The following is a 20407-nucleotide window of genomic DNA, read 5'->3' as shown; positions in this document are numbered from 1 at the left end:
AAAGAACACCCTTATCTATTAGTAATAATTTTAGAAGATCTAATAGCCTACGGAGGAGGCATTATTAATCTTAAAATAGGACTAATTTAGATAACCATTAAAGGGAGATAAGTTAAGAGGTCTTTTGATATATTACTATTAGGGAATAATAAGGCAGTATTAGGAATACCTTAGTTACAGGAATATAATCTAAAGATTAATTGGGTTATAGGTTAGGTTAATATTAAAAATATATGACGATATAAGATGTAATAATAAACTAAGTTAGTATAGTACTAAGTTAGAGTAATATATAAGGAGACTAATTAAGGATTAAGTTATATACTAAAGAAATACTATAAGTATAGTAAGAAGCTATAATCACCGGAAAGTGAAAAGCTGTTAGAGTATATAGTATAGAATTATAAGATAGAGCTAGAACTAGGAATAAGTCTAAGGTTTTACCTAACCTATAAGTTAACAGAAAAAGAGTTATAGGCACTTAAGGAGTTTGTCTAGGAAAATCTTTAAAAGGGATATATTAGACTATTACAATTATTAGCGGGATATCTAGTACTATTTATACTAAAGAAGAATGGAAAACTTAGGCTATATATTAACTATAGACAGTTAAATAGCATTATTAGGAAGGATAGGTATCCTTTACCCTTAATTAGCAAAATCTAAGATAGGATTAGTAATGCGCAAATCTTTACAAAGATAGATCTAAGATGGGCGTACTATTAGATTAGGATTAAGGAAGGTAATAAATAGAAGGCAGCCTTTAGGTTAAAGGAAGGACTGTATAAATTACTAGTTATATAATTTGGGCTTATAAACGCACTAGCAACGTTTTAGAAGCGTATTAATAATATATTAAGAGAATACTTAGATGAATTTGTTATAGTATATCTTAACGATATTATTATCTACTTAATAAGTAAGGAAGAATATAGAGAACATATTAAATAGGTCTTAAAGAAACTATAGGAAGAATAGATACTAGTAGCAATTAAGAAATACGAGTTCTTTACTAGGAAGACCAATTTCGTTAAATTTATTATTAAACTAGGCCAACTTAGTATAGATCTAAAGAAGATTAAGGCTATAGTGAATTGGTAAGAACTAGAAAACGTAATATAGTTAAGGTTATTTTTAGGGTTCTATAATTACTACAGAAGGTTTATAGCTTAATGGTTAAAGAATATTAAGCCACTTACGAGATTAATAAAGAAGGAAGAACTATAGGTATAGGGAGAGGAATAAAAGGAACTGTTTAAGAAAATTAAACAGTTGTTTACCTAGGAGCCAGTTCTTAAAATCTATTAATTACAGTTAGAGACAGTAGTTAAAACGGATATATTAGACTATATACTAGGAGCGTGCTTTTTATAGAAATATAAAGATGGATAGCACCTAGTGGTATACTATAGTTAAAAGATAACACCACTAGAACTAAACTATAATATCTATAATAAGGAGTTATTAGGTATAGTTATAGCATTAAAGAAATAGAGATTATTCTTATAAGGTATAGAGAAACTATTTATAGTTAAGATGGATTATAAGAACCTAACGGGGTTCCTAATAATAAAAGAACTTAATTGCAGATAAGTTAGATAGGTAGAGATGCTTATAGAATACCATTTTAAGATTTAGTATATTAAGGGTATAGAGAATATATAAGCAGATGCCCTAAGTAGAAAGACTAAACTATAGAATAATAAAAAGCCATTAGGGGCTTTATTACGAAAAGACATAGACGGATTAATTAGGTATAATTATCCAAAAATTGTAGCAATATAAGAAGAACCGATCTATAAATTACTAGAGAGTAATTGGATATAAAAGATCTAAGATATATAGATAGAGGATTTAGACTTAGAGTAGTATAAGAACTAAAAAGCAACGTATGTGCCGAGATCTATTGTAAAAGAGTTTATAGAATTATTTTATAAAGGACCAACTTAAGGACACAACAGAGCTATAGGCTTAGTGTTAAGACTTTAAGAGGAGTATATTATTAATAAAATCTAGGGACTAGCTAGGCAAGTTATAAAGAAATATTTAGATTACTAAAGGAATAAACTAATGAGGTATAAGCTATATAGAGGGCTACAACCTATTAAAATACTAGAGAGACTATAGGAGGTTATATTATAGGACTTTATTATTAAGTTACTAAAGTTAAGAGATCCTATTATTGGATAAGATTATAATATAATCTTAGTAATAATAGACAAGCTTATAAAGTAGGGATACTTTATAGCATATTTAGAAGAAATATTAGCAGAAGATATCGCTAGAATCTATATTAAAAGAAGTATTTATAAGATATGGAGCACTAAGCAAGATTATATCGGATAGAGATCTAAGATTTATAGTAGTATTCTAGGAAGTATTCTTAGTAGAGTAAGGAGTTTAAGTAATAACTTCCACTATATATTATCCACAGATAGACGGTTAAATAGAAAGATTAAATTAGACACTAAAACAGTATCTAAGGCATTATATTAATTATATATAGAATAATTAGGTATTGCTATTACCAGTTATATAGTTTATATATAATACAACACCATAAAAAGGAATAGGTATATTACTATTTAAGGCGAATTATAGATATAAACTAAGGACCTTATTATTGCTACGTTAAGTAAAGAAGATAAGTAGTATAGCTAAGTAAAGAATAAAGAGTTTAATAAATCTTTATGCAGACCTTACGGAAATAGCTAAGGTGGTATAGTAAAGGATAAAAAAGTACTACGATACTAAGAGATCTAAGGGACTAGATCTTAAGGAGGGAGATAAAGTATGGCTACTATACAAAAATTTTAAAAGTTAATAATTAAGTAAGAAGTTGGACTACGTTAGACTAGGACCTTTTGAAATTATATAGAAAATTTTATTAGTTATATTTAAGTTAAACTTACTAGCTAGGATAAAGATCTACCCTATATAGTATATTGCAATGCTAGAGCTAGTATATAGAAATGTTAAGCCACCGGTTTACGAAGTAGACACGTATAGAGGATAAGAGGAAGATAAATAGTAAGTTTTAAAGATCGTTAGTTATAAGGATATAGATAATAAAATATAGTATAAAGTAAAGTAGATAGGCTATAATAAGACTACCTAGGAACCACTAGAGAACCTAAAGAACGCTATAGGAAAGGTATAGGAGTATTAGAAGAGAAAAGGTTAGGCAATATTAATAAAGAAGAATCGCTAAAGAATGAGTTACCTAAGGGGGACCCAGGAAGAGTGACTGCTGAGCTACTTAGAGGTGTTTCCTTTTCTGTTAGAAGAGAACCCGTTCTTTTATCGCCAAGTTCCTATAAACCTTGTTCTATAAGTTTCTACTCCTTAAAATGGACCTTCTTATAAACCTTTTTAAGATAGAGAAGACGAGCATAAGCGTTTTGACGGGCCTTAAGGGCATAATACTCCTTATCACGAATATGAGCTAGATAAAGCTTATTGTTATATTAAAGTCAATAAATCTCGGCCAGCGCCTCTGACAGTTTATTATTAAGCTTTATAGTAGTAAATTAAACATAAGACCTTATAATAAATTATTTAGGGAACTTAGAGACTACTAAAAGTTATAGGACGCGCATACTTAGCGTTAGAAACGGAACGAACATTATAGGAGGACCGCATATTCACTCGCGTACACTTAGAATAGGAGGACGGTTGTTGGTTAATAGGCGACGCTAACGCAATATAAACTAAACCCTCTTTCGTATAATGAGAATAGGGAGGTATAATCTCACCTAGCGACAATATAATAGCTACGGTACGAGACCGGCGCTTAGGCGAAGAAGAAGAAGGTGCTTTAGGTATTATAAGTAATAATATTAACCAAATTAATTAGATGGATATTATACCTCTAGTAAATAACTTAGAGATGCTAGGTATCTTTAAGGATAAAGATAAAGAGGAGGGAGATAGTGTTACGGACGCTTTAAGTACAATATTACGACTACTTGGAGAAGAGTTAGAGGAAGCTAGTTAGTTAATATAAGCATGGTCTAGGATAGAACCCGTAGAGCTATATAACGAGGAATAGTAACTAAGGTTATATAATAAGCTCTATAAGCTCTGCGAGGTCTATAAAGAACGTCTTATATACCTTATATACCTCGCGTACTTTACGTATAAGAAGGATTTCATAGGAGTACGGTTATGTATTTAAGGACCCTTAGTCCCTACCTAGATAGTTCCTTCCTTATAGTGATTCTCAGAATATAATTGGAGTTAATCTATTGGGCAACCACTCCACCAGTTATTATTACGTTGCTGACTTTATTTAATACCTATATACCTAGCCCATTAACAAGTCTACCGTAGTTCTTACTACAAGGCTCCGTTACAATAGGCCTTAGGGCTTATTAAGTTTCTTTAAATTTAAGCGTTAAGTTTTCGCGTAGTTTGTATTAATAAAGCCTATACTAATAGCTCCGCTATCTATAAGGATTTATACTTCCTTTTATTTTTCGCTAAGTATATTAAGGGAGTTATATTATATATTAGCGCTAGAAGAGCCTAAATACTTATACTCTTCCACTTCTTATCCTAAGGCGTAACTTAGCCCTAGGATAATTCGTTTTCTAAATTAACTAAAGGTGAGATACTTTATAGCGACTAAGTATAATTTATAGAATAAGTATAATTTAAGGACTAAGAGGAACTACGTTAGACCTTTTTGAAAGGGTAAATTTAGCAATTTCTTTAAATGTGTCCCTTTTTACTATATCTAAAGTATTCTTTATTTATAGCTCGTATTTTTTTATTTATTAGTTCCTAAGGGTGTATAGGATTAAGTGGTATTAAGGTCTATAGGGTTATATATAGGACTTTTTAGTTTTAAAGACGGATTATACTTTAGGGTATATACTGGGTTTATAGAGTTTTAAATATAAGGTATAGTTGGCTTTAGGGAATAAGTCTATTTGTTATATTAAAGATCCTTATTAATTTGTTAATATATTATAACAAATTTAGGTAAGTCCTTTAGTAATTCTTTACCTACTAACTGTACTCTAATTTTATCTAAAATAGCTTAACGGAGAGTAGTAATTTTAGTGGCTTTATTCTAATCTAGTTTACTAATAAGGCTTAAAAATTCCGAAAAGAAGCTAGTAAAGTCTCGGTTCCGTTATTATAAGTTTTTAAGTTTAGTAATAGCTGTGTATTTATAGCTGGTGTTATTATATATTTATTTTAATAGAGAGATAAAGATTTTAAAATTAATAAAGGTGCTATTATAGAAGAATAGGTCTATAGTTTATATAGCGTTTTTACTTAAATAAGATATTCTATAGCTAATCTTACTAGCTTTAGTAGGGTATTAATTATAGTTTATTAAAAGTTTAAGACGGAGCTTAGTTATAAAGGGACGTAAGTTATTTTAATTTCTATTAAATATTAGAGGGTTAGGGAGCTTTTTAAATTTTATAGTAGGTACGGGTTAAGCTGCCGTTACTAGTTTAGGGTTTATATTTAATGGGTTAGGTTTATATATAGTTATTTTAATTTCGTTTATAGGTGTTACTATTAGGGTCTCTAACGTAAGTGCTTTAAGGTTATAGAGTTCTTTACGGATTGCTCCCATTAATTGCTAGTGCTAAGCCTCTAATATTACTCGCTGTTAGGCTAAAGCATCTATAAAGGACTGTTGTATTATGGTTAACTATTCCCTAACTACCCGTGCCGCTGTCGCGATCCACTTACCTCGTTACCGAGGTAAGTGCCGGCCAGCTCAACGAGTAGAGCCCACCTCAACGTCAGATTTGCCAAGACNATGATTTTAAAGCCGCAGAACTCTACNAAAAAGTCGAATNTTTAGAATTTTGTGGTGTAGTACTGGTTTCTTAATAGAAGGAGTCTCTATATATAATAGGTCAAGGCTCTAGCCGCCTTATGGCGTCCTAAAGAAGCTGCTTCGCAATTGCCCGTTCCTTCCTCAGTAATGTACGTGCAGCTTTTAGAGCCTCCTTCTGCTCGCGCTTTTGTACAATTAACCATGCATTTGCTGCGTATATAACCCCTCCCTTCTATACAACCTTTCTGTTACTTTTTTGGCGTTGCCGACGAGCTCTAGCAACTGCTTATGTATTTGCAAGCTCGCGTTCGGCTTGTAGTCGTGCATATATATTTACTAAACTACCTCTTACGGATTTTATAAAGATATCCATAGCCTCTTTATTATCTTTATATACCTCCTAAGCTAGCGGTAAAACTTTCTTCTAAACTGTATATAAAGATCTTAGTGTATATAGTGTAGATGGTGGCTTATAAGGTAATAGAGGGGGGGGTAGTAGGACGCGCCTCGCGCATAGAATTAAGGACGATTTAAGGGTTGTAAGGAACAAGGCCTGCCTACTAAAAGGCTAATTTAATTATACTCGATTTAAACGTTTAGCGACGAATTAATTTAATCACGTGGAGGAATTCAACTTTATTAAAGTTGGTGCAGCCTATCTATATTGCTTGCTTAACTGCCTTACTATAGTGGTGTTTATACGGCTGAAATATAACGACATTAAGAGGCTGCAAAAGGTGGCTTGTATGCGGAGGTAAGGTAAATGGTATAATCTTTTGATTATTGTAATACTTAATAAACTCCTTGGTAAGGTGAGAGCCGTGGCCGTTAAAAATTAGGAGCCTATATGCACCTAGCTGGCGCTAAGAGCTATACGCGTTAAAGTGCTTAAGCCAATTAAAAGCTAATTCGTTATTTAAATAGCCTATTTTTAATAGGCCCAATAAATAGTGGTTAGGAAGGGCTAAATTCTTAAACCACTAGTGGAGGAACTGTGCGCCCGCAAGTATAATTATAGGTAGTAGATTAACTCCGTTACTACTTATCGTTTCTATTATAGTAACTAGCTCGCGATTCGTATCTGTAGAGATATAAGCTTTTTAATAAGGCTCCCTTGTAATAATTCACTGGTCCTTACTAATACTAACGCGAAATCCTGACTTATCGAAGTTATATATATCCGTAGGCATAACTGCATGCTTAATTATGACGTCGCGGTATTAATAAAACCACGCCTTAATATCCTTCGGCTCGTGTACCGCTGTGCGCTTAAGCTCTATTATCTTCTACCTACGCTTATAGTACTCTAGGTAGCGGCTAAGCTAGCGTTTAACAAAGTGAGAGCCAACGGGAGGTAGTGGCTGATCTGGATTTTCGTTGGCTTAATCTAAAATCTAATTTGCTGTAGAATGTATTATTAGTAGTTAAGCGGCGGTATATAAGGAATCTAAGCGATTAATATAGCTACGAAGAGCAAGGTCTTGATCGTCAGTAAGCCTTCTACCTGCTGTAGGCCTCTCGCAACGCAATTAACGTCCTTTCCACCAAGCGCGGAGGCGTGATTCAGGAACACCGTGTCGGCGCGCAGCCTCTGCAATATTGGGCTTGGTAGACTCTTAGAGTTCTTTAAGAGCCTCCTAGATCTTATTTTCGACGCGAATATACTCAGTAGTTATGGCGTTAATAATATATAATAAGAATATTAATAGTATTTGGGTGTCTTGGCAAATCTGACGTTGAGGTGGGCTCTACTCGTTGAGCTGGCCGGCACTTACCTCGGTAACGAGGTAAGTGGATCGCGACAGCGGCACGGGTAGAGCTATAATGCTCGTAGTTAACGCGGAGGGTTCGAGTTCGTTTGCTATTTTAATAGTGGTTGTTTTAATATAATATAATATAAGGGCATAAAGAGACTTTAGGGAAGATTTAAAGGAATAATATAGATTCTATCTAAATCTAAGGGTATATAGCTCTTGCTAAGAATAAGACGTTGCGTAAAGAAGAGAAAGGAATAATAAGAGAATTATATAATTAAATAGTTAGGGGTTTAGTGGTCGATGCGTGCGTATATACGCACGCGGTCTTTGACGGACTTTGGTAGAATTTAATTAATCTGGTAGAATTCGGTAGAATTTGGTCAAAGCGTCGGAATTTATCTGTCGAGTGTTTCACCGAGACATTCCTACTGTAACTGGGCTAGTCCCGTTACAATATATAATATACACCAACATTTTAATATATTTGTAGCTTTAGTTAAGACCTTTAGTAATACGGCAGAACAATTAACCACCTATAAATGCAGCTTATTAATTAGTACGCACGGGCCACAATTTATAGGACGTAAGTGACAATGTAAGGGATAATGTAAGAGTACATATATTAGATCCCGCCGCGCTTGCGAACAAGTTCGCAAGCACTCCGTGTCTTTTTGGCCGAATGGCGACGTTGGGGCGGGAAACGTTACAGATAAGCACTATCTTAGGTAGTATCTTATTAACTATTATATACTATAATCTTAGCAGTAAATATATAATAAAGTCTTATAGTATATACTAGGTAAACTTATTAATAGGCTAGTTATATAGGTAAATATAATAATAAGATCTAACTATTGAGAATTATAAGAGTATACATATCGGGTCCTGCAAGAGTCGCGATAAATTTATAATTACTTTTTTTTATAGCGACGTAGAGCGGGACACGTTACAAGTAAGTACCTAATAGATTAACTCTAATTATATTCTAATATTTACTATAAAGAGAGAACTATAGTCCTTAAATATATAACCTAACTCCTAAGAAATATACTAAGTACTTTAGTACGTTAGTATGTCGGTACGTCTCGCGTTTCTATATTTCTATATTCCTACGTTTTAAACTAGTCCCGTAATGCGTTATATAACTTAACTACCCTTTATTTTATAGTTTGACTAGTTTTAGCGCCTCTCGCGCTTCTACTACTAGTCTGCTTATATACTCCCTAAGTAGTTATACTATTATTAATATAAGTTCTATAATAGAGTTACAATTTCAGTTAACCGCTTTAGCAAGCGCCTATTCTTAATTCCCTATTATAAGGATATAAATACTAAAGAGGCGGCCCGACTATATATCTGCTACGTTTACTAAATTTATATACTACTAAATACTATTATATCTAATTATAGGCCGTGGTTTATATTAGCCTTCTAGAACGAGTTTGCTTAGATCTTAGACATTAGGCTAAAGCTTTTTATAGTATATTATCCTTAGATAGATGATTAAATAAAGATTATGAATTAATACTTAGACTAGAGACCCTAGTACTTTATTAACTACTTTTAAAATAACTAGGCTAAACTACTACCTCTAATAAACTATACCTAAACGACCCTACCCTATAACTCTACTAGATTTACCCCTATTTAACTAAAAATAGGCTATTTACCCTATATAAGCTTTAACTAAGAAAGACTAGAAGGACCTTAGACTATAGTGCCTATACCTATATTTATAAATAAAGCTAGGCGCCCGCTTTAAGCTTAATAAGGGTTTTAAAGATCCGGAAGTCGTTTCTAGTTAATACTATTGTAATTATTAATATTACCGTCGTCTATAAGCTAGTTGGGCGCGGCGGCTTCTAACGATAAGATTATAGGGGTAAGCGGTTTTCTACGGATATCGCGCTCATATTCGCGTTAGTAGGGTCCTATACTATAGTAGTAGCGGTAACTAAGTAGGTTCTATTAAATTAGTAGAGTTAGTAGTAGATAAGGATAGGAAGGTATTTATTATTTACTATAAGCTACGCAAGACTTTTAGTTGGCGCGGAAAACCGTTTTAGATAGGTTTAGATGTTACCTAAAAGGGCTTATTTACTCTATTTACATTACCTTTAGTTACCAGAAATTAACTCTAAAAACACCAAAGGTCTATTACTAACTACCACTACTACTAAATTAACTATACATAAGCAATGAACAAGCAAGCAAGTAAGCAAGCCCTTCCCTTGCTTGCTTGATTGCCCAAAATGAGGCCTCCTGCTTGCTTATCAGCAAGTCTGTCGATGGCAACAGCCTCTACATGGCCCAGATTATAATCGCTCCAACCGGTGACGTAGTTGATCACCGCCGCAAGATCAAGCCTACCCACGTGAAGCGACTCATCCTTGGTGAAGGTACCGGTAACTCCCTAACCAGTGTAGTCGAGACCGAGATTGGAAATCTTGGGCATCTGAATTGCTAGGAGAATGTAACACTTCAAATTTCTCCCGGTATCCTACAGGATCTTAGCTGATATGCTTCAAGATGAACCCTTCCTCAAAGCCCACGCCAACGCCCTGCACGAACAAATCCACGTCGCAGCCTGGCCCGCCTACCTCAGCGTCTACCCTCTCACACCCCGATCTCTACACCAACATCTCCGAACTGCAGTCCGAGCTTGTGTCTCCCGCCTATGCGTACGAGGCTGGGACTTGGGCGGTTGCTCCAACTCAGGTCGTGACGCGCGAAGGTGCTCGAGCCAATCTGCCCCCCGCCTTCGCGACGACAAAAATGCGGTCGATGGCGAGGCGGCAGTGGTTGGCAATGGGTTTACGAGCCTATCGCCTAGATGGGTATCGGGCTGTTGAAGATCCGGCGAAGACGTTTGAGGGGTTTATACTTGCGGAGATTGATCTTGATGAGAATTTGTTGACTAAGAGGCTCGCTGATTTCGTACGTCCCTACACCTTGAGTTATCATTTCCTTTAACGTATGACGGAAAGTCAAAGGGGACATTCGCTAACGAATAAGCGCGATAAACAGGGAGGCCATTACATGCGCCCCGATCTCATTCGTCTGCTCGTGGACAAGACGCTGAAGACTTATGTCGTGGATGCGAATGCTGCTGATCCGAAGACGTTTCCGAGCACGCTGGAGAGACTTGGACTAAACAAGCCACTGCCGCTTCAAGAACAGCAATTAGGTGATTTCCGGCTACAGGGAGGATCATTTCACTACTTCAAATCGTTGCGTGTGGCAATCCAGTCCTTTTTATTTTACTCCTACATCGTGTCCCCTACTTTCGACTTCTGGCCCCTGAGTTCATTTCCGAAGTCACAGCTGTTAAAAGTGTAATATTAAAAAAAAAAAATCCTGATCACGAAAATACCACCGTATAACGGATTATTGACAGTTACAGTTGCGTGTTAAGCGATGGCACATTTGGACTCTCTAGAATCGATTATGGGCTATAAGCCGTATATAACGCACAAACATTGCTTTTTGCCTTTCCTAATACAGCAGCGCCTAACGCTCATGCTACGACGTGCGTTACCAGAGAATGCGGATGGTTTCGCTCGCTTGTTCCTTTAAGATTCTAGAAAGAGAGCTTACTAGCCATTACAGAACCTTTCCAGGGCATTAGAAAAACTTCTTTTGTTTATAGGCTTTGCTTTCTCCTTTTTCTACCCTGTGGTGAAAACTACTTTTGATTCCCTAAGTTACTTACTGGCGAGACGCTACCTGCTAACCATATTAATTAAAGCTGCTCAATCAACATAGATAGTAATTAAAAATTCATACTTCATATAACCGGTAACTTTGACTCGGATGCCCTGGGATTCTTTTCGGAACCCTCCCGCAAAGCCATCCCAAACGATCTCAATATCTGACTCTGTGGTCTCGTACAATTTCAAATCAAGACGACGAAATACCGCGCCAATAGTGAGGAAAAGCTCCGCAGCAGCAAGGCTGAACAAAATACTCTCAGTTAGCTGCTTTGTTACGTTTTCCAGCGATGCAAAAAGGCACTTTTGGAGAGTGCGAAGTGGCTTACGTACTTCAGTCCAATGCACGCCCGACTCCCCTTTGAAAAGGGCACGACGTATTTTCTCGTCCTATCGCTGGTATCGCAGTCCAGCCAGCGCTCTGGCAAGAACCTCAAAGGCTCGGGGAAGATCTCTGGATCAAGGTGGGTGAAATGCGAAGTCATGCTCACCGGGGTCTATGTAAGAGGTGAGAATCTTTTACCGATCCAGCTTGATCTAGCGCTAAGACTTACACCTGCTGGAATCTCCCACTCCTTGTACTTCAGAGTCTCGTTTGGCGCAATACGGATAAGGCGTGTTGTGATGACAGCACCTATGCGATGGACTTCTTGAATGACAGCTCTCTGCTTGATGTCAGGGCCGTGAGCTTCATCGCTTATGATATACTTACTAGGTACGGCAATTGCTCGAGCTTCTGCCATGGTAAAAGAACATTACGGTCAGGCATCGCCTTCACAAGCTCTTCTCTTAGCTTTTCCAGCTTGTCCGGGTTGTTGAGCAAATGGAAGGTCAGTACGGCAAGAGTTTGCGCTGTAGTCTCGCCCCCAGCGCCAATCAGGATCAGCCCTTCGTCCATGAGACGATCAATAGTCTTCTCTTGCGGAGGCAAAGTGCTCTCTCTCAACTCCTCGAAAATGGTCTTGTGAGTGTTTGTGTTAACCTTCTCAGAGTTACGCTCTTGCACCAGCACTGTTTCGACCTGCTTCCGGATCCCCTATTTTCTATCGCTTCAGTATTTCTAAGAATGACGCGTGTTGTTAAAGACTCACCCTCTGGAGTTGTATGAAGAATGCTGCAGGAGCGCTGATCGCTGCTGCCACAGACTCGGGGAGGTTCATGAGGACAGTGGCGAGCCACGGAAAATGCCTATTGACGATGCCGGCCTCGATGCTGCCTAGAATGGCCTTCTTCCATTCCGGGGAGAAACCTGGTTTGTCAAGGAGGCCGAAAGACTTTCCGAAGGCATAGCACGAGATGACATCTAATGTAAGAGCCATGTAAGTGGTCTGTAGCTCCACTGGTTCTTTGGAGGAGGAATAGGCATTTAGAGCGCTGCAAAGCTTATCCACACACTCCACTACGAGTGGTTCGACCTTCACAATGGAGCTTTTAGAGAAGAACGGGTTTAATGCTGCTCGTCTAAGTCGGTGATGGTCATGGTTGATGGTGCCAAACACGGACTGTCCGCCCGAGCGACCAACAAACCACGCCGACTTATCGCGTTGATACCGGCCGCTGGTGTACAGTGTATCATACCATTCCGGGTCTTTGACATGAATCTCAAAAGGATTGATCCTGACGACCGGGCCTTGAACCTGTGAGCTATGGGCTTGCAATGGCGGACACGAGTACCATCATACCATAGACTGAATGCATACGATCAATCTCTTTGTAAAATTGGCCATGCTGTATTTGCTGGTGAGTCACAAATTCGGAAGCTGATATATAGCCTGACCTCACCTTTACAACATCGAAGTAGAGCTCATACCACAGCGTTGCTGCCGCAAGCTTCGGGCCAGGAAATTTTGCCAGTGGACTCAGATAGAGACGATAAATCGCTAGGACAACTGTGTAGAGAATAGGTACTAAAGCGACTGTGAACAATAATTCTGTTTGTGGAGAGGCGCTCAGAACGCAAAAGGAGGGCATCGTGGCTGGGCTTGCTTTGAGTTCAGAGCAAGCTCAGTCGTATCTTCAGTCCACCGTAAACGATTTTAATGAGGCTCATATACGCAATGATAGCACCAGAAGACGGCTGCCGGTGAATCGGAGCTAGCGATATTGTTTGTTGGCCAAAAGCCGGCATCCCGAGGTTCCGGCACACTAATGCCATGCAGGAGCGCTGGGGCTGAATCCTGCACGAGTCGAGCAACATAAGCCCGCGCTCGCTAACTTCAGCCACCCCATCATTAGTCAGAAGGCAGCCCACCTCCAGTGTAACACCGCTTTGTAATCGATGGAGCCTCAGGTACCCTAGTTTGTGCTGCCGGGCCAGCTCCTTCCGTGCCTATGACTTCCTTTGTCACCTCGCTTTTATCAAGAAATCAAACGTTGCTTCACTTTCTGATTTCTCCTCTAAGTGCTACAACTCTTTTTGTGATCCATCTTTCAAGCTATCACGCACTCTGGCTCTGAATTTCTCAACTCAGACTAAATTATCCTTGTGCAGAATACGTGCAAGTAGAAATCGAAAATGTCTTACTTCCTCACCTTTCTGCACTCGCAGCTGTTCGTTACGCCAACCTATCCAACGTCCGATTTCAGCAACCAAGTACTTATTGTTACTGGCTCAAACACCGGATTGGGATTCGAAGCAGTAAAGCATCTCCTCCGCTTGAATGCTGCAAAAGTCATTTTAGCTGTTCGCACTGTGTCCAAGGGCGAGGCAGCCGTTCAGAAGATTGTGGCTACAACTAAATGTAGCCCCTCTCGCCTCGACGTCTGGCCTTTGGATCTTTCAAAGTACGATTCGGTAAAGCAGTTCGGCGCCCGCGTGCATACTATGGACCGTCTCGACGGTCTGATACAGAATGCAGGGATCTTGACAAGCAACTGGGAGACATGTGAGACTCATGAGAGCCACATTACCGTCAACGTTATTAGCGCCGCCCTCCTCGGGCTGGAAGTTCTGCCCAAGTTGCGTGAGAGTGCAAAAAAGACTGGGTTGAGGGGCCGACTCAGTTTCGTTGGCAGCGATCTCCAGTACATCGCTAAGTTCAAGGAGAAGGAGACGAACGGGCGCATCTTCGATGCACTCGATGCAAAGGAAGGAGCAGACATGAGTGATCGGTGAGTAACCTTGGAACACTAGCCACGGCATCGAGGTATTTATAGCATCATGATCTAACTCTCAGATCAGATATAACGTATCAAAACTTCTGCTCCTTTACTATGTCCGCATCCTGGCCGAAATGGCCCCTCTTGGTCCTGAATCCAACATAATCATCGACAACACCACTCCAGGTGCCTGCAAGAGCGATATCTTCCGCGATGAGGTTGGATGGTTCAAGCGAATGGTGATGAACGTTGGCATCTCGATGCTTGCTCGCACTACCGAAGTTGGAAGCCGCACCCTAGTGCACGCCATCAAACCCGACCTCGAGCCTCAAGCTCATGGCGCTTTCCTGATGGATTGTAAAATTGCCAAGTATGTAATCAAGTTGTCTCATTGATGTCATCGTCTAGTAGCTAACAACAACCGCAGAAACGGTTCAAATGTTGATGGACTCGGTCCTTCTCAAATTCAGGAGAAGGTCAAGAGGGAGCTGTTCGAAATCTTGGAGCAGATCGAGCCGGGCATCACGTCAAATGCCACTCCCTGAGTGCTGGTTCATCCATGTCAGAAGGCTACTTGGGTAGTGGATATGCGGTAACGCAGTGAGATTACACTTTAAACAGGAGTAAAACGCCAAGCAGGGTCTGATTTTTCCTGTAAAGCGACGGTGTTAATGTGCCGAGAGCCTTAGGGCGGTGGGTTTTGCATGGGACTCGATTTGTTTAAGGGAGTTTCACTAGATTTCCAGTAGATACCTCGTATAAAAATACTCCTTCGAAAATGACCCACACAATACTCAATTTTATACAGTATCTTGTTTTCTATCCATCTCATAGTACTTCCTCCATACCTCATGATGTATACATGCGGTGACTCTCTGGCCTCCCATCTTAATATCCATCTTAATTTCTACTCATCTTTTCCTGCAACCTCCCATCAATTTACGGTGTCTAGTATATAAAGAGTGTGTAAGAGAGTATGCGCGAGGGGGTGAGGGGGTGTAGGGATGAGAATGCGTACGAAGATTGCCACATGGTTCGTTTGTATGACATGCCCAATTTTGATCAGTTGTAAGCGACTCTGATAATACTCAAGAAGACAAATATGTCTTTGCATAATACTCGTATAACCCCCCCGAAATACTAAGGAAGTTTAGCATCAGAGGTATTTGCGGAATAGACTTTGCTTCTCCCGACGCGCGGCTTCCAGCGGCCAGTACTGTCACCCACAGCGGCAACCAAAATTCCACCGGCCCTTGTCTCCGTCAGCTCCACAGCCTCAAAGTTGTGGACAGGAGATGCCAGAGTTCGCGCTCCATGAAGTTGGAAGCGGACATAGATTGCCGTGATGACAAACGTTCCCTTAAGCGCTGAGCGCCGATATGGATTAAGTGGAGCCGACCCAGCCATTTGGGAACGGTTGGCATCAGGGTTGGACACGTGCCAAGGCTTTAATCGCTCCCGTGCCCCGGGAGGTTCTTTCCCGCGGCCATTCGGCGTTCTCCGTATGGGATTTATTTTGGCGGTCAGGCTGCGCCTTGACAGGGTATTTGGGACTACGGCTGGTTGGTTCTTAACGTATTTAACAAACGGTGGCGCTGGTAATGCCTTGGTACTCCATCAGACCGGATTAGGCACGGATACCGCTCTGCACGGCCTGGTGGATCATATCTGGGGTCCAGAGATGTAACCTGCGCCACGAAATGAACATCGTTAGGCACTGATAGGAGTTTAGAAGGTAATCGCGGCCGCTCTGATTAACAAGTACGTGTGTTAGCTTCTACCCGGACGGTGTGAGAGAATGGCTTGGTAAGCCTCGGGCTGTACCCAGTGATCTTTTTGGACTGGAGCCAATATGGACTGAGGCTTGCCCTGGAGTGGATCTAAGGTAGTGGAGCTCTTGGAGCTCCAAACCCTATACCCAATCGGGAGGGAGAAAAGGACATTATATCGTCAGTGCGTAAGATTAGCCAATTAGGGGTTTCCTTAGAACTTTTAGTTATACCTTAGCCCTTACCGCCGCTATTATTCTTACAGTTACCTTTTTACCTCCCCCTTAGTATTACCATTTACCCTTTTAGTATTATTCCTCGCTAACTAATGTAGAACGATTCTTCCCTATCTATATACCTGCCTTAGATAATATCCTTAATTAACCTAAACGGAACTAACTCGCTAAGAAAGGAACAATAAGTAGTATATTTAGTGTCACGCCTTATTAAAGGCGCCTTAAAATACTAAAATGCGAATGTTACCAATATAGTACAAGCGTACGGAGGAGCATTAGAGGTAAAGTTCGCCGCTATTAAGGTAATTAATAATACTAATAATAGTAATAAGAATAGAGAGGCTAATAAGGATAATAAGCAGAGAATCTAATTTGATATTAGTAATATTTGCCACCTTTACCTCTACCTCTTTAGCACTATATTTATGCCAAGACTTACTATTTATAGTATATATTTGCTTCGGAGCTCTATGGGGCTCCAGCATTTGGTGGGCTGGTGGAGTGGATTTGAGCCCGGATCCACCCTAGTCCAGTCTAAAGGGATCACTGGCTGTACCCGATTCCCGTCCTCCCGTTTTGTCGATCGATATTGCTAGAATGTGATTCGAAACGTCCCTCTTTCTGCATTCGTGTTGCGCGAATGCTAACGTAATCACCCTTCACTTTGGTTGTGAGACAATTCTTTTTGGCTATGAAAGGTGCTTGTAATGCCCTTGTAAATCTCTTCAAAGCCAGTCCTTCTCTCACTTGTGCTATTTCGTACATCGAAGCAATTGAAGCATCAAACAGAATTTCCAGGAGGTGTCACGCATCACATCGGTCATGTCTAGCCGTGAGAAACCTAGGTCTAACGACCCAGTGTAGGTGTAAACCCACAAATGCGCTGTTAGTAACGAGCTAAAGTCGTAGGCAGAAGTGGAGATATGGTCGCGGAAGCAGAATATCCTTCAGGCTGGAAGTTGGGCTCGATTGTAGTCGCCCTCGTCCTTGCTGTGTTTCTCGTAAGTTTGATTGAGTGCTTTGGGAGCCTCTTTGCTAATAATGCCCAATTTAGTCATCACTTGACATGGTGAGAGCAGCCGTCGTGAGCATACAGAGATGAAGCTGATTTGACCAGAACATCATAGCCACCGCCATACCCACAATCACCGAGCAATTCCATTCTCTCGATGATGTAGGCTGGTATGGCTCTGCCCTATTCCTGACAGTTGCCGCTTCTCAGAGCGTATGGGGCAAAGCGTACACCTTCTTTGACCTCAAGATTGTCTTCTTGATCAGCATGGCAGTCTTCGAGCTGGGCAGCTTGCTTTGTGGTGAGTCTCTTAAACATCTGGAGTCCGACTAGAAGCCACTAAAATCTGCAAGCCGTCGCGCAAAACAGCACTATGTTCATCGTTGGTCGAGCCATCATTGGTCTTGGGGCTGCAGGAACCATGGCTGGTTGCTATATCATCATCGCTTTCGTTGTTCCGGCGCACCGACGCCCAGCTTTTACCGGAATTATAGGGGCCACCTATGGGGTGGCCAGCGTGATAGGACCTTTGCTTGGTGGCGCCTTTACCGATGGCCCGGGATGGCGTTGGTGGTGAGTCTAACTTCATTTTGATGCTTATTGCTGCTCACATCTGTAGTTTCTACATCAACTTACCAATAGGGGGAGTCGCAGCAGGAATAATCATTCTCATATTCCAAACTCCCAAGGCGTCTATTTCGGAAACGTCTCGCGCCACTCCTTTGCCTGACAAGATATTACAGATGGATCCCCTCGGATTCGTCCTAATACTAGGCGCTATCATCTGTTTCTTGCTTGCTTTGCAATGGGGCGGTACTACCAAGCCCTGGGGATCCTCAGATGTTGTCGGCACTATAGTCGGTTTCGCTTTGATGGCCATCCTCTTTGTGGCAACCGAGTGGATCCAGGGTCCGCGCGCTATGCTTCCTAGCGACGTCTTAAAACGTCGTGAAGTATGGAGCGGTGCGATATTTAGTTTCCTGCTTACTGGGTCCTTTTTCATACTCCTATATTATCTACCGATCTACTTCCAAGCAATCCGTAACACGTCAGCGGAGAGTAGCGGTATCCGGAGTTTGGCCCTGATCATAGCAGACACACTTACAGTCATAGCCTCGGGTGTTATAATCACCAAAACTGGCTATTTTGCACCCATAATCATCCTAGGATCAATAATGACAGCTGTAGGCTGCGGGCTTCTCTACACTCTTTCGACCACATCCGGGCCGGCCTTTTGGATTGGCTACCAAGTCTTGACTGGCTTAGGTGTTGGCCTCTGTTTCCAAGCCCCGATTATGGCCGGACAAGCACTGGCTCCTCCCGAACAAGTCTCCACAACGACGGCGGTCCTTCTTTGTCCGTGAACCCCCTTCTTCCTTTGGTATTATTTGCTGACCCCCTTCAAGTTTGTCAAACTATGGGTGGAGCCATCTTTCTTAGTGGTGCGCAATCTGCTTTCACGAATGAACTAACTAGACACGCTGAGCAGCTCGCTCCGCATCTTTCACCCGTTGAAATAATTGCCACAGGTGCCACTGAAATCAGGCACGTGTTCAAGGGCACAGATCTGGAAGCTGTAATCACTTCCTACATGAGTGGTATTAAGACGACGCTGTTGATTAGTGTCGTCTTGGCTGGAGCATCTGTTCTTACCAGTGCTCTCGTGCCATGGACAAATGTTAAGGGTAAAGCAGCAGCAGGCGCGGGCATGGCTTGAGTTTCGTCAGTGAGCCATGCTAGCGTGTACTGTTCGCGGCTTTTACGCTTTCATATATGTAACCGACTACCGGTACCAAAAGCTTGCGCTACCTTATGACTCACCACCCTGTTTCTTGCCATCGCATGTCCTACTACTTATTTCCATTACCTATTTCTATTACCTATCACCGACTGAGTGGCGTTGTCTACAGTGGCAATTGTGGATCATCGTCGTCATCTTCTTGCTACCTACCTCGTGTATATATAGAGACTTTAGAGCTACATTTACAATCAAGTCGCTCGTTCAATTCCCACACTGCAAAAGCTTACAATATAACTAGATGGGAGTTATGGAGTATGGCTCACAGAAGTACGAAATCAAACATTAATCAGCAAGAAATTTTCTTGTTGGTGTCATGGAGAATTTCTCATTCACAAACACTATAATCATGTGATTAGATTCCATTCAAAAAAATTCATATTATATAGGCCCAAAATGTCTTAGAGTAGTATAAAGAATACAATGGAAAATGAGTAAGGCAGACCCACAGATACCACGCCGAGCTTGTCTACGATTCTCCAAATTCCGCAGGAGCCTATCTTAGACTTGGCTACGGAAAAATAAACGTAGTTCGCATTGTGGGTCTTGGAGGTTCGGACATGTCACCAAATCTACTTCAACAGACGACAAGGTGAACTCTTAGTGCTGCAACTCTTCTGTATGCAGAATCCTTCCCGAACATCTGGAACAGAATTTGTGACGATAGAGAAGAACGTTACACTGTCTTGCATGGCAGGAACTGAGTTATCCCGGAAGCACAAAGGATCCTGCTCCAACAGACCTGCATAGATTTGGCAGGGGCCCAATGCTAGCTTGTTCACCCACGACTGTACGCGAGGCTTACAGCAGTGAAGGGATTGGAGCGAGGTCTATTTGGAGCTCCTGGCTGGATTCAGGTTTGATCTGGATCTGGATTTGGCCTTCTGATTGGTGGATTGGAGTGGATTTGAAATTGATTTGACCCTTGGAGCTCCAGATCTATACCTAATTCAAACTGCGGCTGAGGAATAGAGCGCTAAGGGATCAGTGCACGATGTGAGGCTAAACGGTGACTCCGGTGGCTCTATTGCTGACTCGTGTATTAGCCATAGAATCTAGGCCACCCGCTCATCCTGCTGCCGTTATCACTGCTCCTGCCATTACTACTTTGCATCTACACTTACTAGCTTAGTGTTGTAGTACCTTCCTTTCCTACGGCCGCGATGGACCGATATCTATCAATTCGCCTACCTCCACCATCTGATGAAGTTATCCTTGCT

The 20407-nt window shown here is 40.7% G+C and overlaps 4 protein-coding genes across 4 annotated transcripts; 3 read left to right on the top strand and 1 right to left on the bottom strand.

The window, feature by feature from the left end:
- The first annotated feature begins 9915 nt into the window (after positions 1-9915).
- On the top strand, positions 9916-10957 carry K441DRAFT_721184 (uncharacterized protein). Its single transcript, XM_067654056.1, has 3 exons — positions 9916-10036; positions 10093-10500; positions 10591-10957. Exons 2-3 carry the CDS (start codon positions 10093-10095, stop codon positions 10900-10902), a joined length of 720 nt encoding a protein of 239 aa, XP_067503608.1. The 5' UTR covers positions 9916-10036; the 3' UTR covers positions 10903-10957.
- Positions 10928-13333, bottom strand: K441DRAFT_636860 (cytochrome P450). Its single transcript, XM_067646493.1, has 7 exons — positions 13056-13333; positions 12956-13001; positions 12365-12903; positions 11986-12309; positions 11828-11938; positions 11607-11770; positions 10928-11517 (listed from the first exon to the last, which is right to left on the bottom strand). Exons 1-7 carry the CDS (start codon positions 13242-13244, stop codon positions 11316-11318), a joined length of 1575 nt encoding a protein of 524 aa, XP_067503607.1. The 5' UTR covers positions 13245-13333; the 3' UTR covers positions 10928-11315.
- A 275-nt stretch (positions 13334-13608) lies between these two features.
- K441DRAFT_119975 (NAD(P)-binding protein) lies at positions 13609-14912 on the top strand. The gene is made up of 2 exons (XM_067640009.1): positions 13609-14384; positions 14455-14912. The coding sequence occupies exons 1-2, from the start codon at positions 13789-13791 to the stop codon at positions 14765-14767; spliced, it is 909 nt and encodes a 302-aa protein (XP_067503606.1). The 5' UTR covers positions 13609-13788; the 3' UTR covers positions 14768-14912.
- Positions 14913-17191: 2279 nt separating this feature from the next.
- K441DRAFT_611574 (MFS multidrug transporter) lies at positions 17192-19106 on the top strand (the record flags this gene model as incomplete). Its single annotated transcript, XM_067645579.1, has 7 exons — positions 17192-17237; positions 17291-17378; positions 17432-17446; positions 17495-17690; positions 17743-17962; positions 18009-18745; positions 18796-19106. Exons 1-7 carry the CDS (start codon positions 17200-17202, stop codon positions 19104-19106), a joined length of 1605 nt encoding a protein of 534 aa, XP_067503605.1. The 5' UTR covers positions 17192-17199.
- Positions 19107-20407: the final 1301 nt, after the last annotated feature.

The sequence above is a fragment of the Cenococcum geophilum genome, assembly GCF_001692895.1.
Source record: "Cenococcum geophilum 1.58 unplaced genomic scaffold K441scaffold_23, whole genome shotgun sequence".
NCBI lineage: Eukaryota > Fungi > Ascomycota > Dothideomycetes > Gloniales > Gloniaceae > Cenococcum > Cenococcum geophilum.
Note: the sequence above shows the minus strand (reverse complement) of the source record. Positions and strands in the feature narration are given on the sequence as shown.

What these genes read in the sequence shown, in the direction of transcription:
- K441DRAFT_721184 (XM_067654056.1), top strand. Translation starts at nt 10,093, where the DNA reads ATGAACCCTTCCTCAAAGCCCACGCCAACGCCCTGCACGAACAAATCC. An exon ending in CTAAGAGGCTCGCTGATTTC is followed by an intron (nt 10,501 to 10,590) that starts GTACGTCCCTAC and finishes CGCGATAAACAG; the next exon opens with GGAGGCCATTACATGCGCCC.
- K441DRAFT_636860 (XM_067646493.1), bottom strand. Translation starts at nt 13,244, where the DNA reads ATGCCCTCCTTTTGCGTTCTGAGCGCCTCTCCACAAACAGAATTATTG. An exon ending in TCGAGCAATTGCCGTACCTA is followed by an intron (nt 11,939 to 11,985) that starts GTAAGTATATCA and finishes GACATCAAGCAG; the next exon opens with AGAGCTGTCATTCAAGAAGT. An exon ending in CGGGCGTGCATTGGACTGAA is followed by an intron (nt 11,518 to 11,606) that starts GTACGTAAGCCA and finishes TATTTTGTTCAG; the next exon opens with CCTTGCTGCTGCGGAGCTTT.
- K441DRAFT_119975 (XM_067640009.1), top strand. Translation starts at nt 13,789, where the DNA reads ATGTCTTACTTCCTCACCTTTCTGCACTCGCAGCTGTTCGTTACGCCA. An exon ending in GGAGCAGACATGAGTGATCG is followed by an intron (nt 14,385 to 14,454) that starts GTGAGTAACCTT and finishes CTCTCAGATCAG; the next exon opens with ATATAACGTATCAAAACTTC.